Source organism: Phaethon lepturus, unplaced genomic scaffold (genome assembly GCF_000687285.1).
Source record: "Phaethon lepturus isolate BGI_N335 unplaced genomic scaffold, ASM68728v1 scaffold54662, whole genome shotgun sequence".
Lineage (NCBI taxonomy): Eukaryota > Metazoa > Chordata > Aves > Phaethontiformes > Phaethontidae > Phaethon > Phaethon lepturus.
Genome location: NW_010522332.1, coordinates 21,034 through 37,768, shown reverse-complemented (window position 1 = coordinate 37,768; position 16,735 = coordinate 21,034). Strand labels below are relative to the sequence as shown.

At 35.2% G+C, this 16,735-nt stretch overlaps 1 protein-coding gene across 1 annotated transcript in view; it reads left to right on the top strand.

The window, feature by feature from the left end:
- Positions 1 to 5,103: 5,103 nt before the first annotated feature.
- Positions 5,104 to 16,735, top strand: part of CEP112 (centrosomal protein 112kDa) — a gene marked incomplete at its 3' end in the record, with an annotated part of 29,095 nt that continues 17,463 nt past the window's right edge. The window contains exons 1-3 of the mRNA XM_010281754.1: positions 5,104 to 5,109; positions 5,555 to 5,602; positions 5,738 to 5,815. Coding sequence (XP_010280056.1) covers positions 5,104 to 5,109; positions 5,555 to 5,602; positions 5,738 to 5,815 — 132 coding nt within the window. The remainder of the gene's footprint in view (positions 5,110 to 5,554; positions 5,603 to 5,737; positions 5,816 to 16,735) is intronic.

The following is a 16,735-nucleotide window of genomic DNA, read 5'->3' as shown; positions in this document are numbered from 1 at the left end:
ACCTAGTGATTCTGTGATTCTGTGATTGTTGAAGTTCTTCAGATTCTAGGCATGCATGGGTAAATGTTTAAAAAAAAAAAAAAAAAAGTTGAGTTATGGTTGTAGTAAATTTGCCTTTTATACATGGAATACTAATATAAGCTAATTTTAAATACATTATAAAAATGTGTTTTTCTTAGCCTTTATTGACTCATATCTAAACTAATGTGGGAACTGTCCTTTATTAAGTGTTCATGCCTTGAAGTTGGCTTTGCAATGCAGAAAAGAAGAAATCCTTTTGTATTGCCATTTGAAGGGAGAAGTTTCAGAGCCCAGAGTCTGGACAAATGCAAGTAATCTTTGGTCTTGTTGTTGCTCTGAACTTTGTCATTCTTTAGCTACTTTAGAATGTAATAAAAATCCGTCAGCTATCCTATTTTATTAATAGCTGTCAATAAACTTCTACATGTTGCAAATTTAGTACACTTCACAAATGGGACAACCTTACCGCCTCTTAGTTATGTCTCAAAGAATAATTAAATATTATGAAATGTATGTAATGTCAGGAAAAGAAGCTTGCTGGATAATGGAATTAAACTTGCTTTTTTTTCTTTTTTTTTCTCTTGTGCTTGCCAAGCTTTTTAAACTGTAGATAAACACAATTGTTTTGATATAAAATTCAAGTTATGTAAAGGAACAACAATGAATTAAATCCCTGCATACTCTTACCTGACCTGTCTATATATATTTTTTCATGATGCTTCTGACACAATTTTATTTGTCACTGAATTGTAGTCAGTTTTAGGTGTGACAAAGCAACATCAGCACTTCATTTAGGTGGAAAGCATACAAAGGGGAAACAGCAAAGGTTTTTTAATCAGGGAGAGCATAATTTTTCACCATTGGAATTCAGCCAGGACAAGATTTAACTCCTTAGCTTTTTCCAGAAGTTGCGTGGGATCTTCAATACAAAGAACATGGACACTCAGGTCTTGCCCAGAAGAATTTATCATGGGAAATGTTATTGCCTAATAAAGGTTTGAGAGGACTTAGACCAAAGAAATTCCGTGATCAGTGGCTTGCATTACGTTCTCCTTTCTTGGAGAAATTATATATAACACAGGGTTAAAGTAGATGCAACTATAGAGAATTCTTAGGTGGCTACAGCAACAGTGTATGTTATGCCTGTTTGGTGTACTTGGCTCACATCTGCCTTTGTCTTTCCAGTCTAGTTAAGCTCAACCATTTCTGTACAAACCATTTGATTATCTTTTGTTTGGTTTCTTAGTCTGTCTGCTTACTATAAACATACCTACTGTATATGTTGTGTTGGAGGGCAGCAACACTGCAAAAACTTTCCCACAGTGAACTCCAAGCGGTGGTGTGACTTCAAAAAATAAATTCAACTTCCATGCTGACAAACAGTCTTCATGTGCTTTAATGTCCTTCCACTAAGACTGCAGAAGCAGCATTAAAGTGAACTTCCCTACAAATTATGATGTTAGATAAGAATGTCCTTACTCCAATTTCCTGAAGCTACTCAGCAGTTCTTTCTGTAGGGAACATGCTGGCTGGCTGCGTTTGTTAGATTAAAGTAAGAACTTAGGGCAAGGTTCAGTTTAGTTGTTTACTATTTCGAAATCTTAAGTGTTCTTAACTCTTTCATGTGTGTCTTTTCCACCCTTGTTTTGAAAACAATCCCATTTTGTCTTTGAAGAAGCTTAAGGGGGAATGTGAAACAAGCCTGCTGATCCAAATGTTTTGGTTTTTTTTCTGAATCTTGATATATACAACATACCTTCTGACTCTGTTCCTGAACTGTACTGAGCTACAGTTGTGTGTTATTGAAGATCACTATACCTTGATAAACATCTTCCAAAGAATGAAGTGTGACACTGGAAGGGATGACATGAGAACAGAACGTGAACGTTGTCATTGTTGTGGTATTTACTGTGTCAAAAGAGCAGAACCTCTGGATAAGTTTCTAGATTATGACAGATGTAGAGCCTGTATGCTATTTTCAGCCTGAGGGGTGAAATACAGTTGATGATCTGAGGATGAGTCTTGTGGAAGTACGTAGTGCTCAAAGTTGTGCTTTGTTTGTGCTGTCCTTGCTTTTGTGTGAAACAGTTTCAGCTGGGTTTACTTCTCCTATCAACATGTCACTCATTGCGGGCTTTGGTAGCTTTAAAATTGTATACTTCAAAAATGTTTAGTTTTGAGCACTTTAGGTGGTGTTAAAATAAATAAAAATAGAAATTGAAAATACTGAAGTTAAAAATTATAGCTAACTTACCTCATTTGTTTTGGAATCTGTGTCTTACGCAGATTTCTGTCATATGTTTTTCAATATAGGATAATATTTTCATAAAGTAGATTATTTCTGTGAAGCAATGGGGATCCCCTAATGGGAATCTGATCATCCAAAGCCTTTCCAACTCCAGTGCATGAGGACTCAAGTACTAGAAGGTGACCATGCCAGTCCTCATCAACTGAAACATGGTTTGTTGTCTGACTGCCTAATAGAACAGGAGAATCCAAAATCTCTTCTACAAAGAAATTCAAAATGCCGTTTTTGTTAAGAAGTGGTATTTACAAATTAGAGTTCAATTCTAGTTCAAATAAAGATGTCTTTCATGATGACATTTATTTGGTTCATACTCCTAAAAAAGCATGTGATTTACTGTTGTTCTCATGGCAGTCCTTCAGTTTCATACATATGTATTTTAGTTTGTCTTTGACCTTTTGCTTATTATTTTTAAATTTGCATGTTTCTCATAAATACAAGCTTTTTTCATTTTTGGGCATTCTTTATTGTGATACTCCCTCTTTAATGTGGTATAATTTTGAGAACAAGAAGTTTTGCAGAAGACCAGCATGAAAAGAATGAATGTTGAGACATTAAATGTTTACAGATCAGTTTAAGTGGATATAATCCACAACCAGTAACAAAGTGGGAACATTTAACTTCAAAGCACATATGGCTGCTGTTACAAAATCAAAAAATGCAAGACTTGGGCCATATAAACTATTAGAGACACATTTTCCTTCTTTCTCATAAACAAATAGGATATACCTTAGCTATTTAGATTGGTTTTGAAATGAAGACTGTAAACAGCTTAATTTCATGGTCAGATAATTTATTTCAACTAATTGTAAATATTTACAATAATTTTTAGCTTTAAAAAAGGAAAAGTAAAGGGTGGGTGATTGTATTCATTTTGCATGAGAGAGGGGGCTTTTGGAAAATAATTAAGCTTTTGAAATTTGGTTCTGCAGCATCAGCCTTCCCAAAATTCCACCAGGTATTGGTGAAGGCTTTCAGTGTTACGTGCCGCTCGGTTTTCTAGGGAGCCAGATCAGGCATCTAAGCCTTCTTCAGTCCTGGGTATCTCTACAGGTGGTGGTTAGGCGTGTGGCATGGATGAGGAAGTAGGTGAAATGAGCTAGAAGGAAGAGTATACTATTAGTAAAATCAAAGATTTTTAGATAGAACATACAATAGCAATAGCAGGTACAAATGTGTAGGATAAAGAAATTCCTCCTAATTTTTTCTGGTTTAGAATTTCTGTACTCTTTATTTCCGTGTCTCTTGATTTTTATTTTTTCCCCCATTTTCTATCTTCCGTGGTTAATGCCCCATGATGTTCTCACTCCTGTACTCCTGACCAATCTCCCCTTCTGTGTCCAAAATATTTTTTCTTTTTTTAGTCGGTGCACACAGGATTCCTTTATTCACTAAAGGCTACCCATGCTTTTTGCATGCCAATCATAGAATCGTAGAATAGTTTGGGTCAGAAAGGACATTTAAAGGTCATCTAGTCCACCTCCCTGTAGCAAGCAGGGACATCTTCAACTAGATCAGGTTGCTCAGAGCCCCGTCCAGCCTGACCTTGAATGTTTCCAGGGATGGGGCATCTACCACCTCTCTGGGCAACCTGGGCCAGTGTTTCACTGCCCTCATTGTGAAAAATTTCTTCCTTATATCTAGTCTAAATCTGCCCTTGTTTAGATTTTTGTGGCATATTAAAAAAAAAAAGACACCAAAAAACCTTGAAATAAAAACAGCCCAGGATGCTTTATATGAAAAAAAGTTTAATATATTTGTTTTAATAGGCTCCTTGACAATAAAGATAAATAGGTTATTTGTTAAGTTATTGTTTTTGGTATACTTTCATCTATAGTATTAAAATAGTAGATAATACTATTCATTAAAATTGAACATATGTGTTAAACACGGTAATACCTACAATATTTCTAGGGGAAATGTGACAACTTCAACAGCATATAGAAATCCTGCATAACCTTTTAGGACAGGAAATGAATAATGCTGTATCAACTTGGAATTTCAGAAGGATTAAGCCCCTTTTGCACTGATAAATTCAACACACAAATTTAATAGTCCTGGAGAAAGTGCAAGCACTTGATATATTTTCCATGCCTCATAGATCAGTTTAATCTTTTTTGGGGAAAAAAATAGACTAAATGTTGTAAGATGTGTATTGCAATCACATTTGTATTCTAAATCTCACTGCCACATTTTACAAGATTATACCCTTGAAAGCTTTTCCTGGGTCCTGTGCATTCTCTGTGATGTGATGTTTGAGCCTCATTATCTATGAAAATTAAAAAGATATAGTTGTCTGATAGAGGAAGTGGGTTGTGAACAATGTTTTGTATTCAGTTCTTAAAAATAGTGATTAAAAGAGCTGCTTTAATTATACAGTACTGTTTAATGAATTATTTCCTTATGTTTTCTCTCTATGACTTACATATGTGGATATAGTTTCAATGCACTCTACTGTAATTTTTCAAAAACAGTAGATTAAAATAATCGTAATCTGTAAATTTATTTTAGCTTTACCCTGATGTAAATGAAAGTTTATCCAATAAAGTTGGAAATCTTTTGCATAAGATATTTAAGTATTAATAAGTATTTAGCTGCCAAATTCTTTGAAACCATGCATTGACAGAATTTTTACAACGGCAAGGGTTTGGAAAAAAAAGTGCAATTTTTGATCCCAATTTGCATTAGGAAACACTAAAATTTTAAAACTTGCTGAGTAGGTCATGTCCAACAAAATGATTTCTTATGAAGGTTTTCTATTTCTCTAACTTGTAAAAATGGCGGTATGTTATCTGGACCTTTGTGCTCTGCTGAGTGCTTTTCTTAAGGATCACTGAAATGTTCTAAAGGAGAAAGAATTATGCACAGGAAAATTACTTGTGTTACTTCTAGGTTACAGCCGTGTATCTAGAGATGGTGCTGTATTGATATTTTTAAAATTAACTATGTATTTATAGATAATCAAATTTTCTAGTGGAAAGCAGTTCTTGAACCGGGTGTGTACATCTGAAGCTCTGTTTAAATCTGTTTTATTTTTGTTCTTTTGAGTGGTACAGTTAGTGTATTAAGTACACCCTCACTAATACAGATGAATTCTCAAAGCATGCACCAAAGTTGTCATTGCAAACTTTTTCTAATATTTGGAGATATTTCTTACTGTTTGTAAAAAAAAAAAAAAAATAATAAGACATTGTTGACATCATTACTTTTCTCTAACTTGTTTTTCAGTTAGAAAATCCAAGATATTTGCGGGAAAAACCGATGCCAGTGTCTTTGGTAGGTATTTATATTCCCTTGATGTTTCATGAGGGTGAACAAACATGCTTAATATTTTTCATTTCTGGTTAGGATTGATTTTACTTGGAGTTACTGCTTTGAACTTGAGTTGTTTTGAACTTTCTTATTCAATAGATGACACCCAAAATTGGCCTAGGAAAAAGTAGCCCTTTTCGTGATGAACAGGCACTATTTCGAATGCATGAAAAAGAGGTAAGATGCTTTTTAGTCTTTTTATCAAAAGAAAATTACATCCAGATTACTCAGTTGCGGCAACTTCCTTTGTAAATTGGGTATTCACAAAGCAGTTTGTTACAGCAGAAAATCTCATGTAAGAGAATTTTTGCTGAAGTGGCAGGGCTTTTTGGTAAATACTTGATGTATTTCCAATTACTTAGGGAACAAAAACACTTTCTGAACACATTTACTGTTCCTTTGAAGGAATTTTTAGTTTAGAAGAATTTGTATTCTAGGAATTTTCCAAAATACCTTTTAACAGAAGCAATGGAACCATTGATTTAGTGAGGATTTTTGTTTACTTGCTAGATATGTTTAAAAATCTGCTGATACAGACCTTATTTCTATTAGAACCTACATTATTTCTATGTTTGATTCATGTATCTGCAGTCATCTTTTATTTGTATGGGTTTTGCATTATTTCTTTTGAACACTTAATTGGCGAGATTACTGTCGGAGCGTGCCTATTTAATCCTCTCATATCGTGTTATTTTGTTTTGAATGTGTACAAAAATAAAGTGTTGTGGTCATTTTTATCTCTTTCATAGTTTAAGGAAGTTGAATGCCTTTAGTATTTTTGTCATAAACTACTGCGTTCATTTACAAGATCAGTCATGACGTAAAACTCAAATATACTGTGTTTAGCGCACAGGTATTTCAGATTCTTCTGAAACCACATAAGCATTACATATTTTTTTTTGAAAGTCAGTGAATCAGTGGTCTGGTGGACCAGACTTCAGGAGAAGAAATTGAACATGTATTAGGAAAAAAGATTTAAAAAAACCAAACCAAAACAAAAACCGATCCCAACAGTCTGTTCTCTTTGCCCTTCAAATTCCTGTTTTCAGCCATATGCTCTTGGAAAATCGAGGCATGTGGACACAGTTCCCTAGCTATCCACAGGTACTTAGGCCTACACAGGACTGGAAATATTTACCAGTTGGAAAGGAACGGGAAGTAGCTGCAAACCATGAAACCATCCCTCCTTCTACATGGTCTGTTGTAAGGATCCTTATGAATTAGAATTGTCCTAAAGTTACTGTCAAGGACACCGCAGGAGACATCCTTAACTGAGGTACAGGGCAGGGTGGATTTGGTTTGCAGATACTTCCATTGTTGTTAAAATAATATATATGACAGTCTGCTCTGTGTTGATAGCTGGCAGTTAATCTGGTGCTTAAACAAGCAGCCTGATATGGCAGTTGCACAATACATGTTCCTTTCACTTTCTCTGCTCTGCTCTAGTATTGACTGTTCTTTTGTATTGACAATATTCAAACCACCATTGCCTCGGGACGAGGCAAGACGAGGTTTCCTAAGATGTGAAAATAGGCCAAAAATAAATAAATTGAAAGCACAATGTTGTTATTTAAATAATATTTTCAAATTAAATAAACAGGAATGCATGCCAAGTAGCTGCATAAAAAACTTAGGGAATGCTTCTCTAGCTAGTGGAAAAATCCTCTAAACCACACAGTAAAAATCCAGTACTTTTTGCTAATGGTACTCGACTGCGGGCTAGTTTAAACTGGAAAGATTATAGACAGCATTTCACAATCGCCATGTGTGTGCTATTAAGTAGAAAACTTAAATGTGTTTTCATCTTTGTTTGTGAAGCTCAATTAAGAATAAAGCCTTTTCATTTCTAGAATATAAATGTATTAACAGAAAAATAGTGCTGTACAGAAGAGTTTTGGTAAATCTTTAACTGTTTTCAACCTCTTTGTAGCAGAACGGGAGAACATAAAATGGGATAACACTTTTTTTGCTTTTAACCTTTAGACCTTTGTTCGTAAACCATTCTTGCACCTGTTTTGACTCTAATGCTAAACACATGGCCATTTCCAATGATAACCACATCACAGATTTATGAAAACGTGAATATCATCAGGCAGTGGTTTTTAGTCATATTTTCCCCAAATACTTCTGACATGGATTAAACCATTTGGGAAACTGTCATTACTGAAAAATCATGGGTTCAAACAAGGAAGATGCAACAAAACAGGAGTATATCAGTTTTCAGCAGTACGGCAAAACAGAACAGATGGCATGACTGGCTTATGTGGATAAATAGGAAAAAGTGTCCCTTTGAACTTCACCTTCGGTCATCCTGAGTGCCACCCAATACTCCACAGAGCATAGAAGGGGGAAAGAAAAAGTTCTTATTTGTGATTTTTTTTTTTTTTTCAGAAAAACAGAACCAATACTACTGCTAAGATAGGGGCTTGAAATTTTTCTGAAATCACATAGCAAAATTTCTTGGGTTTTTTAATGAAATATGATGTTTTGTTAACCTTTCTCAAACAGCTTGTTTATCTGAGGTATCCTTTAAAGAAGTTTTGGTGGTTTTTTTAAGTAGTTCTGTTTCTTATTTTTTTATTTTGTCAGCCTTAATTTTTCTCAGCATTTTTCTCAATTTCCTTCTGTTTTATTTCTGTAAGCAAAGATATTTGTTTATCTAGACTCAGCAAATGAAACCTAAACAAATTTGAGGCAAGAATGTTGGAAATAATTTTCTCTTTGTATTCTTTTAAATCAAAAGTTATAATTAATATCAGGAGTAAATTTGTACTGAGCTACATACCAACTCTTAATTGCTTTTTTAGGCAAGCTCCATGCTTTGTGGTGCACTAACTGTATTATGAAGCCTCATCTGTCTGGGTTAACTGAGAACATTGAGTGTTTCCAATGTTTTTGTTGACTTTATCACTGTGCTCCTGTCACTTTTCTGTTTTGATTTTTGGAAATCCATTGATAAAGTCTTTGTTGGAGACTGGAGCACGGGTGCTTTTCCAGCCTTTTGTATACTAAAGCGGTCCGACAGAAACAATTGTCTTTCTGCAGTCAGCTGGAGCAGTAGTTAGTGCAGTGCAGCTGGAGGGAGTAGTTGTTCTGGGGAAGGCAATGGGTGAATTTTTGAGAGGATACAAAATACCTGCAGTATAATTTCCACCAGTTTGTCATGTGGAATGAGGACTGAGGAAGAGAGAGTATGTGCCCAGGGAAAAGGAGAGATGAACTGGGCAGTGAAAGTAACTTACTGTATAGAATGGGGGAAAGATGTCTTTCTCCCCTGAAAATGCATTTTCCTGTATTGAGGACCAGAAGTAAGATAAAAAGGAAGAGAGGGGGTTTTTTAATGCGTTCAAGAACTCTGATTAAGATGCAGCCTTTTTTAAAAAGCTGTTTAGAACCTTTGTCTTTGTAATCTTTATTTATGTTTTTCTCCTTTTTTTGTGAATGAGCACTCCCATTTGTTGCATTACACATTTTGTTTATAAAGAACATCAAGCCGTGTATATAGTTTTACTGCACTAAAAGTGCTGGGCTCTAGTGATACATTTATGTCAAGATAAAATCAGCATGCTGCAGTGATGATGTTACAGTTAAGTCTTGGTCTGGCTAAAAGAGTTCTGAATTTAAGGTGTTGAAAGCAGCAGATTTACTGTGCTTTTGACTTATCTTGCAGGAGATCATAACTTGAAGTGGAGAGAATTGCATAACAGAGAGAGAGAGATTTTCCCCCAAAAGGGGAACATATATAGGATATTGGGGAAGGAGAACACAGGAAGGAATGACATTTGTAGAACTTGGGAGGGAGAGTGCATAACACTTGCTGGTGTTATATAAAAGAGGTGGGGTTTGGGGGCAGGGGGAAAACCCAAACCACCACCAACAAAAAAAACCCCACCAACAAAAACCCAAACACCACCCCCCCTCCCCAAAACCAAAATCCCCACTTGAAGATAAAAACGTGTGTCCCTGCAGTTAGAAGATGGTGATCAGTGGGCATTGGCCTTTTGGTTTTCATTTCTTCCTCATAATTGCTCTGTTCTATGGTAAAGTGTTTAAACACATGAATTAAACTTTTAATGCATGCCAAATTAAAAGCAATAAATAAAACTAATATGGAGACAGTATCCTAAATGAAGGACTCTTGTAATTAAACGAAGCTTTTACCAGTGTAAAATTAACGTTATTGTGCTTTTTAGCTACATCAGGGGTTTGATTTTTTCCTTATTGAAAACAGATATTTTGTTCATATCTTCCAAGAATGGTAACAAAATATATCAGTATTGTTCTCTTGTATAATGAAATAAAAGCTTTTATGTGCTTATGTGTATGTATGTCTGTAGAGTTTAAATCTACTTGGTAGATGGATATAGATACATGTGTGTATAGAATTGGGAGAGCTGAATACAGCTAAGGAGCCTACTTAAGCCTGTCATGGGACTGGTGATCCTGTTTATGCTTATTAAGCTCAGAGGTATTTACTAATAATAGGAGAAGAGTGTTTTTGATGGGCTTTCTGACAGCATTTGAGATGCAACGACATCTGTAGGTGGGCCCAAAACTTGACTCTTGCAATAAATGGTGCTTCATGTGTTGGATATTTTTTTTCTTCTGATCCCTCTGTTTTTTACATCCACTTCTCTTCCTTTACTGTTCCCCTTTTGTTGTCCTGTTCATCCAGAACTGTACAAGTCATGCTTCTGCTCATAAACTTGCTGTTTTCTAAGGGGTAAAAGTTGTTTAGGCTTTTAATTCTGGTGAATATTTTTGTTAAAATGCAGGGATGCAGGTTGAATTCTATTTACACAAGTGTGGCCCATAAGAAAGGGCAGGAAAAATGCGAAAAGGCAGATAAGACATAATTATTGCTTTCATCTTGACTTTCACTTTTCCATACCTCTTCTTCCTGTGGCAACTTGGTTCTGAAAATACTGTTTTATTCCCCTTAAAATTATTCCAGGCAGTGTGTATTCTGACTGTGAATGTTCTCTGGTTCGTTTGAATTTTTTCCTTTATCCACAAACCTGGTGTCTATTTTGAATACAGTTTCTAATTTACATTGAGCATTCAGTTGTAAACTGGTTCTCACCCCCAAGTTATCATTCTAAATGGTAATCTGTTAGTTCATGCTAAAACGCAGCAGTCTTGACTCCTGTTAACATGATTCCTGGCTGATTAATGTCCTGTTCCTAAGAACATATGCAAGTTGTCCATTGTCTTCGTGTGAGGAAATCGCATCCTGTCTTGCTTTGATAACTCTTCAGAATGTAATAAAACCCAAACCTTACTTTATTGCTAGACTGGTGTGAGACATACAGTGTATGTCAAGATGAGACATGTTTTCATAAACTGGCTTGTGATTTATAATTCCTGATACTAATTGGTCTGGTCATGGGGATAGATATGTACATGTACAGTTATTTATTTATTTATTTTGCAATAGTTTGCGCACTATGTCTTTAATTATTGCACATATGTGCTGGAGACATTGAGAAAGATCAAAGAGGTAGGTTAGCAATTCAAACTGGTGTTTTACCAGTAGAGTGTCCAGATGGTTGCCAAGCAGCTGGGAATTAATCTTTTGCTGCATGATTAATCTCTACCTCAAAGTGTGTGTCTCTTTAAAAAAAAAAAGGGGGGGGGGAGGCGGGGAGGGCAGAAAGTTTGATTTTTTTCTTTTTTTTTTTTACATGTATAGGTCCTGTTTTTTTAGGGAGAGAAGTAATTGACAGGTAATATATACTGTTGTTGCTACATGTTGCAATTGTGAAATAAAGGTAGGAGTACAGTTTTAATGGCTGTTTTAGGAGATCCTGAAATGAGTGTATGAAGTTCAGTAGCTGCTGAAATACGACGTAATTAAAAAAAGGAATAACATTGGGGAAAAAAAAAGTGATGTTGACTCAGTGTATACAAAACTCGTTTACTTCACTGGACTCAGCACTATGCAGAATTATATGATGTTTTCAAGTAGTATCTACTGTTTTAATATGCTCAGATTTTAGTAACCCCCTTTGAAATCAGTATGAATTCTGGATGTTCACAAGGTTCAAATTTCAGTGCTGGCAATTAAAGATACAATTTGTTGCATTTTTGAGCTGTCTTTTCTGAAATTGCAATCTAGTAAGTTATTACCCTGTGTAAGCTTTCACAATTCCTAAACATGTTTTGAACTTATTTTGATGCTTACTGATGTGAGAGTCTCTACTATAAGTGGCAGATAGATATGTTATGTATGGAAGTGAGACACTTGCCACTCTAAATCATGCTGTTAAGTAATATGATGTGCTGTAGTGCTAATGTGCATGTTGTAGGTTTTTTTTTTTTGGCTATATAAAACATTCTTTAGAGTAAAAATAACATTTCAAGTTATTAGAGTTGTTGTACAAAGCTGTATGCTTTTCTCCTATTCCCACCAGCCCCAACTTGGAAATCTATGAAAAAAATACATTGTTCTCTCCTGAAAGATGCTAATGGCATTTACATATGAATAAGAACAATTGTCCATTCAATTATTTTTCCGTATACAGCAAATGCGTATTAATGCTCAGTGTCATTTAAAAAGTCAAACTTCTCTTGATGGGGAAAGCTGGTATGAATGATTTGATTTAGGACAAAACCTTTCATTTTTACTGGCTATAAAATGGGGCGATGTCATATTAATTTTTTACTGAAGTGAATATCTAGTTTCTCTTCAGAGTAGTCTGTAAAAATATTGTAACTGGAAGTAGCAGCTGTAGTGTTTTTAAACAGTAAAGATACAAAGAAGGTTAGATATGTGGGGAGAATTATAAATGTTTGTTGGGTCAAATAATATAGTCCACATCATAAACATAGAGTTTTGTGGAGGGACCTTTGAATCTGGGCAAAATGCCATGTTTATAAAGGGTCTTTTTACATTCTAATTTCTGGCTTGCATTTTTCACTTGCTTGATATTGCTTTTCTTTCAGTCTTTGTCTGAACTGTAAGCTCTTTGCAACAGAGACTTTACAAGATATTTATTTCACCTTGGGCATTGCATTGGATAAAAATATTGATGATATTAAATGCAGAATTTGGAGTGGTTACTGTATCTGCTGTTGCAAAATGTAGTTATAAATTTTATTTTATTTTTTGGAAAATTTTGTGTTAGGCTCAGAGGATGAGCACAAACATCAGGAAAAAAGCCCGATGCTAACGTGAATCCCAGATGGAAAACCTGCTTTTATTGTGTGTAATGTTCCACTAGGAAAAATATTATTTATGACTTCCTTTAATTTATAGGATTTGTTCTCAACACCTGATAAAGCCTTGCGAATGTCAATCAAGTAAAACCAGTGAGGTGGCGAAACTACACCCCACCATCGCCCCACCCAGGACATTTTGGGCAAATGTCTGCACCTGAAACAGTGAGAAACAATGACCCTTGATACTGAAAAGAATCTCCTCTGCATGTCATAAAAATTCTTTCTGTCAAAGACTGAGAATAGTCTTCCTTTATTGTGTAGAAGCCCATTTATCAAGGGGACCAAGCTGAACCTCAGGGAGATGCAGCAGGTACTGATTCTGTACCTGGAACTCCTCTTGAAGTCTTAACCTGTGAAGAAAAGCTAATTTCTCAACAATGTAGGTTTTTTTTTTTTTTCCCCTCAACAAAATGTTCATCATTATAGCTTACACCTTGCTTATTTCTTTGTAAGGAGTTTTGCTAGGGCTGCAAGCTTGTCTGTAGACCTACATTGCTTTACACTGGCATGGCTTAAATGTTCTCGTGGTTTTAGCCTTCCTGGAATTTTGTGGTGAGCTGTTACACATGAGGTCATCCACTTCAGGCCTGTTGTGAGTTTTGCTCACATCTTGAAACTTTTTCACCTGTCATCCCTCAAAAAGGTTTATTCTCATTAGTTTAAGCAAACAACACAGGCTTGAGAGTCTTACTTAACTGTTCCAGAAAATAACTTTTCCTCTTGCCTGTCTTTTAGATTTTGAGTAAAGATCGCTAAACTCTCCTGTACAGTGTGCTCCTCAAATGCCATCTGCACTTGCAGGGAAATCAAACCTGTTTGTGCTTTTAAGACTTGCGGTCGTATTTGATACTTTGGTCATGATATGCACGTTTCACTTTGCTATAGACCCAGAACATCAATAAGTCTTCTCTCTTGATGTGCTTTCCCCTGTTTTAATTGTGAAGATTTTCCAACTCTTGGCTGTCACGAGGAGGGAATATGATCACCACATTCATCGATGTGTGAAAGATGAGATGTATTTCTGCATGCATCGTACACCTTTTACCCTTCCCGCTTTCTTTTCGTATTATAATGCATTTCTCTCTTCAGTTAAAGCACTTCAGAGTAGATACTGATCTTCAGAATTGTTTGAGCAAATGGGCAGAAGCTGCTCATTAAATATAAGATGCAATATTAAATTATAGATCATGTGACGATCATGCTGGTTACAGACATCTGAATGCAATGAAGTTGGAGATGAGCAATATTCTTCCACATGCTGTAAACCCAGCACAAGTTTTTCAGCAGTTCAGTTTTGAAAATAGGAGATTAGTTCCAATATGATTACATTTTATATTTACTGTAGAAATTTCTGTTCAGATAAATTGTTACGAAGTATGAATTTGTTTCCTTCTTTTCATGCCAGTGATTTTTTTAGATATTTAGGTGGTTATTCTAACTCTTAAATTGCTCTAAATGTTAAAAGTATTAATTAACCTCAAAGCTAATTTTAAAAATTTTTAAGGGTACAATGTAAGATACAGAAATAACACACAAAAAATAGCTTATTAATTATGTTGAGATACACTATTACAAATTATTTTTGTCTGAAGTCAGCATGTCTTTATGTATAATAAATCTTGAATGTTTTTCAAGTACAATATCTCCTGCCTTGGCCTGCCTATATCATTTAAAAGCCTGTATAAATTGTTGGTATTTATTTTTTTTAATCCTGGATGCGAAAATTGAGTAAACACAATTCAGTGGAAAGTTCTAGTTGTTTGTTGGTTTTGTTTTTTAAGATACCTTTTTCTTCCCTGAAAATATCAAAGCTTTGTATTGTGCACTGCTTTCCTTTAGCAGCTGCATAACACCAAGACACGTAAGTTTTGTCGTATGTTGTAAGATATACAAGTCATTGTTCTACATTGTTAGTTCTTACTTTGAAGTTCTCATTTATTGTTTACATCCTTCTCCCCCTTCCTCGCTTCCTCCCTCCCTCCCCCATGTATTCATAGACTTGGAAAAAAATCTGGCAAGCAAACAAGTAGTGTTTTGTCAAATATCCAAAAAACCCCATCTCTGAGTGTTAAACCTTCACGGTGCCCCCTCTGGCCTAAGGGTGATCGCTGTAATGAAGACAAGTGAACAGTGATCAGTAGTTCAAAGCTATCTCTGATAAATATTGTTAGTCTACTTATTGATTTACTTTTAAATCAGGTATTTAAATATTTCTACAAATGTTTGTAAATGGTGACAAGATTAATGTTTGTCTTCTAGCATGAAAAACGGAGATTTCACCTTTATTTTGCCAAAGATTTATGACAGTTGCAGATTAGCCTATTGGTTTTAGTTTGACAGTTGTTATTTAAATTTTCATAGCACCTAACCAGTGCTATGAAAATACAGGACAGTGATACAATGAAAACCCATTCTCAGGTAACTATTTGCTGGTTTTGGTGGTGTTTTGTTTTTTTAAATTAGGAAGAAAGTGTGACTATGCACATAAAAGCAGTTCTGTTGATACCACCCTTCATGGCTTTAAATAACAGGGACAGCACAGATGTTTGACATCAGTAATGTTTACATGGCCTTAGGGTTTAATTGCCTCATACTCTTTGTAAGGAGAATAAACAATGACAGAAATCCAAAGGAATGATGTTCAGGCAACAGCAATGGCTGCATTTCATACATAGTTGCGAACTTCTCAACTATAGCTAAATATCTACACTTTTTTTTTTGTCTGAGTGGTAACATGCGCTAAGTTTCATCTTCTCTAGGGCCTCTTAACTGGTAAGAAAAAGTATTGAAAATGAGGAGCATGAGCTCAATTAATTGCTTCTAACTAGGTGAATGACTTTGCTGTTTTTATCAATTTTCTCTAAAACTTATGAAGGTCTTTGATACTGTTGTAGGTTATTTTGTTTCTCAATATGTGTTTAATAAATAAAGTAAAGGTGAAGTGCAAAGGGTACTTTACAGAAGGATAGCACATAAAGTTACAAAGCGCTATTCCAAAGGAAATTGAGACTAACTTAGCAAATGAGGTTTGACATTTGGTAACTACAGATAGGCGGTTGACTCAGTTTGGTATGGTTTTAATTTGAAAGATACTCCTTTATTGAAGTTAGTAGTTAATAACATGTTTAAACTTTGAAATGGAAGGGGAGAAGTTTTACTCCCGGTTGTGAAATGATGAGCCCATTTATTTCAACCCCAGCCTTAATGAGATCACTTTAAAAAATGTGTTTACATGACTCAATCTTTTTTATCTACATATGCAGTGAGATTGGAAGCCTGCCTTACACAAAGGGTGGGTCAAAAAGCAGATTTGTAAATGCAGCCAGTACTCCAAGCTTTGCTATAGGACACTTTTGTTGTCCTTATGGTTTCTGACTGTTCCGGCAGTTTTCCCACAGAAGAAATGGTGAAGTGTAGCATTTTTAAACTGATATATTTTTATTTTTACAGCAAATGCTCAAATTAACACTTCCAGAAGTTGTGATGAAGATACATGTGTGTCTTGGAACTATGGACCATTATAAAATTTAAATGTTGTTGGAGATTTTCTTAATTCACTTTACTTTTTTACCAGTTATTCATTACAACTACGGCTTTCCTTTTAAGACTAGCTGAAAACTCCATGTGCACATCAACTATTGCATTTCAAACACTTTAATATGGGGCTCCGTATTAAATCCTCCATTTATTTATATTGTAGGTCCTGAAGGGACAAAATTATCTAAGTTGTGGGTGAAGCAGACAGGGCAGGAAAATGTCGGGGGTGCTAAAACTTCAGAACTCCATTAAGTTTAGAGAAGTTGAGGACCCTGAGTGCTTTTTCTTACCACCTTTTGAGCCCTCAGCTGATGAGGAGTTGGTCTTTGTGATTTTTCA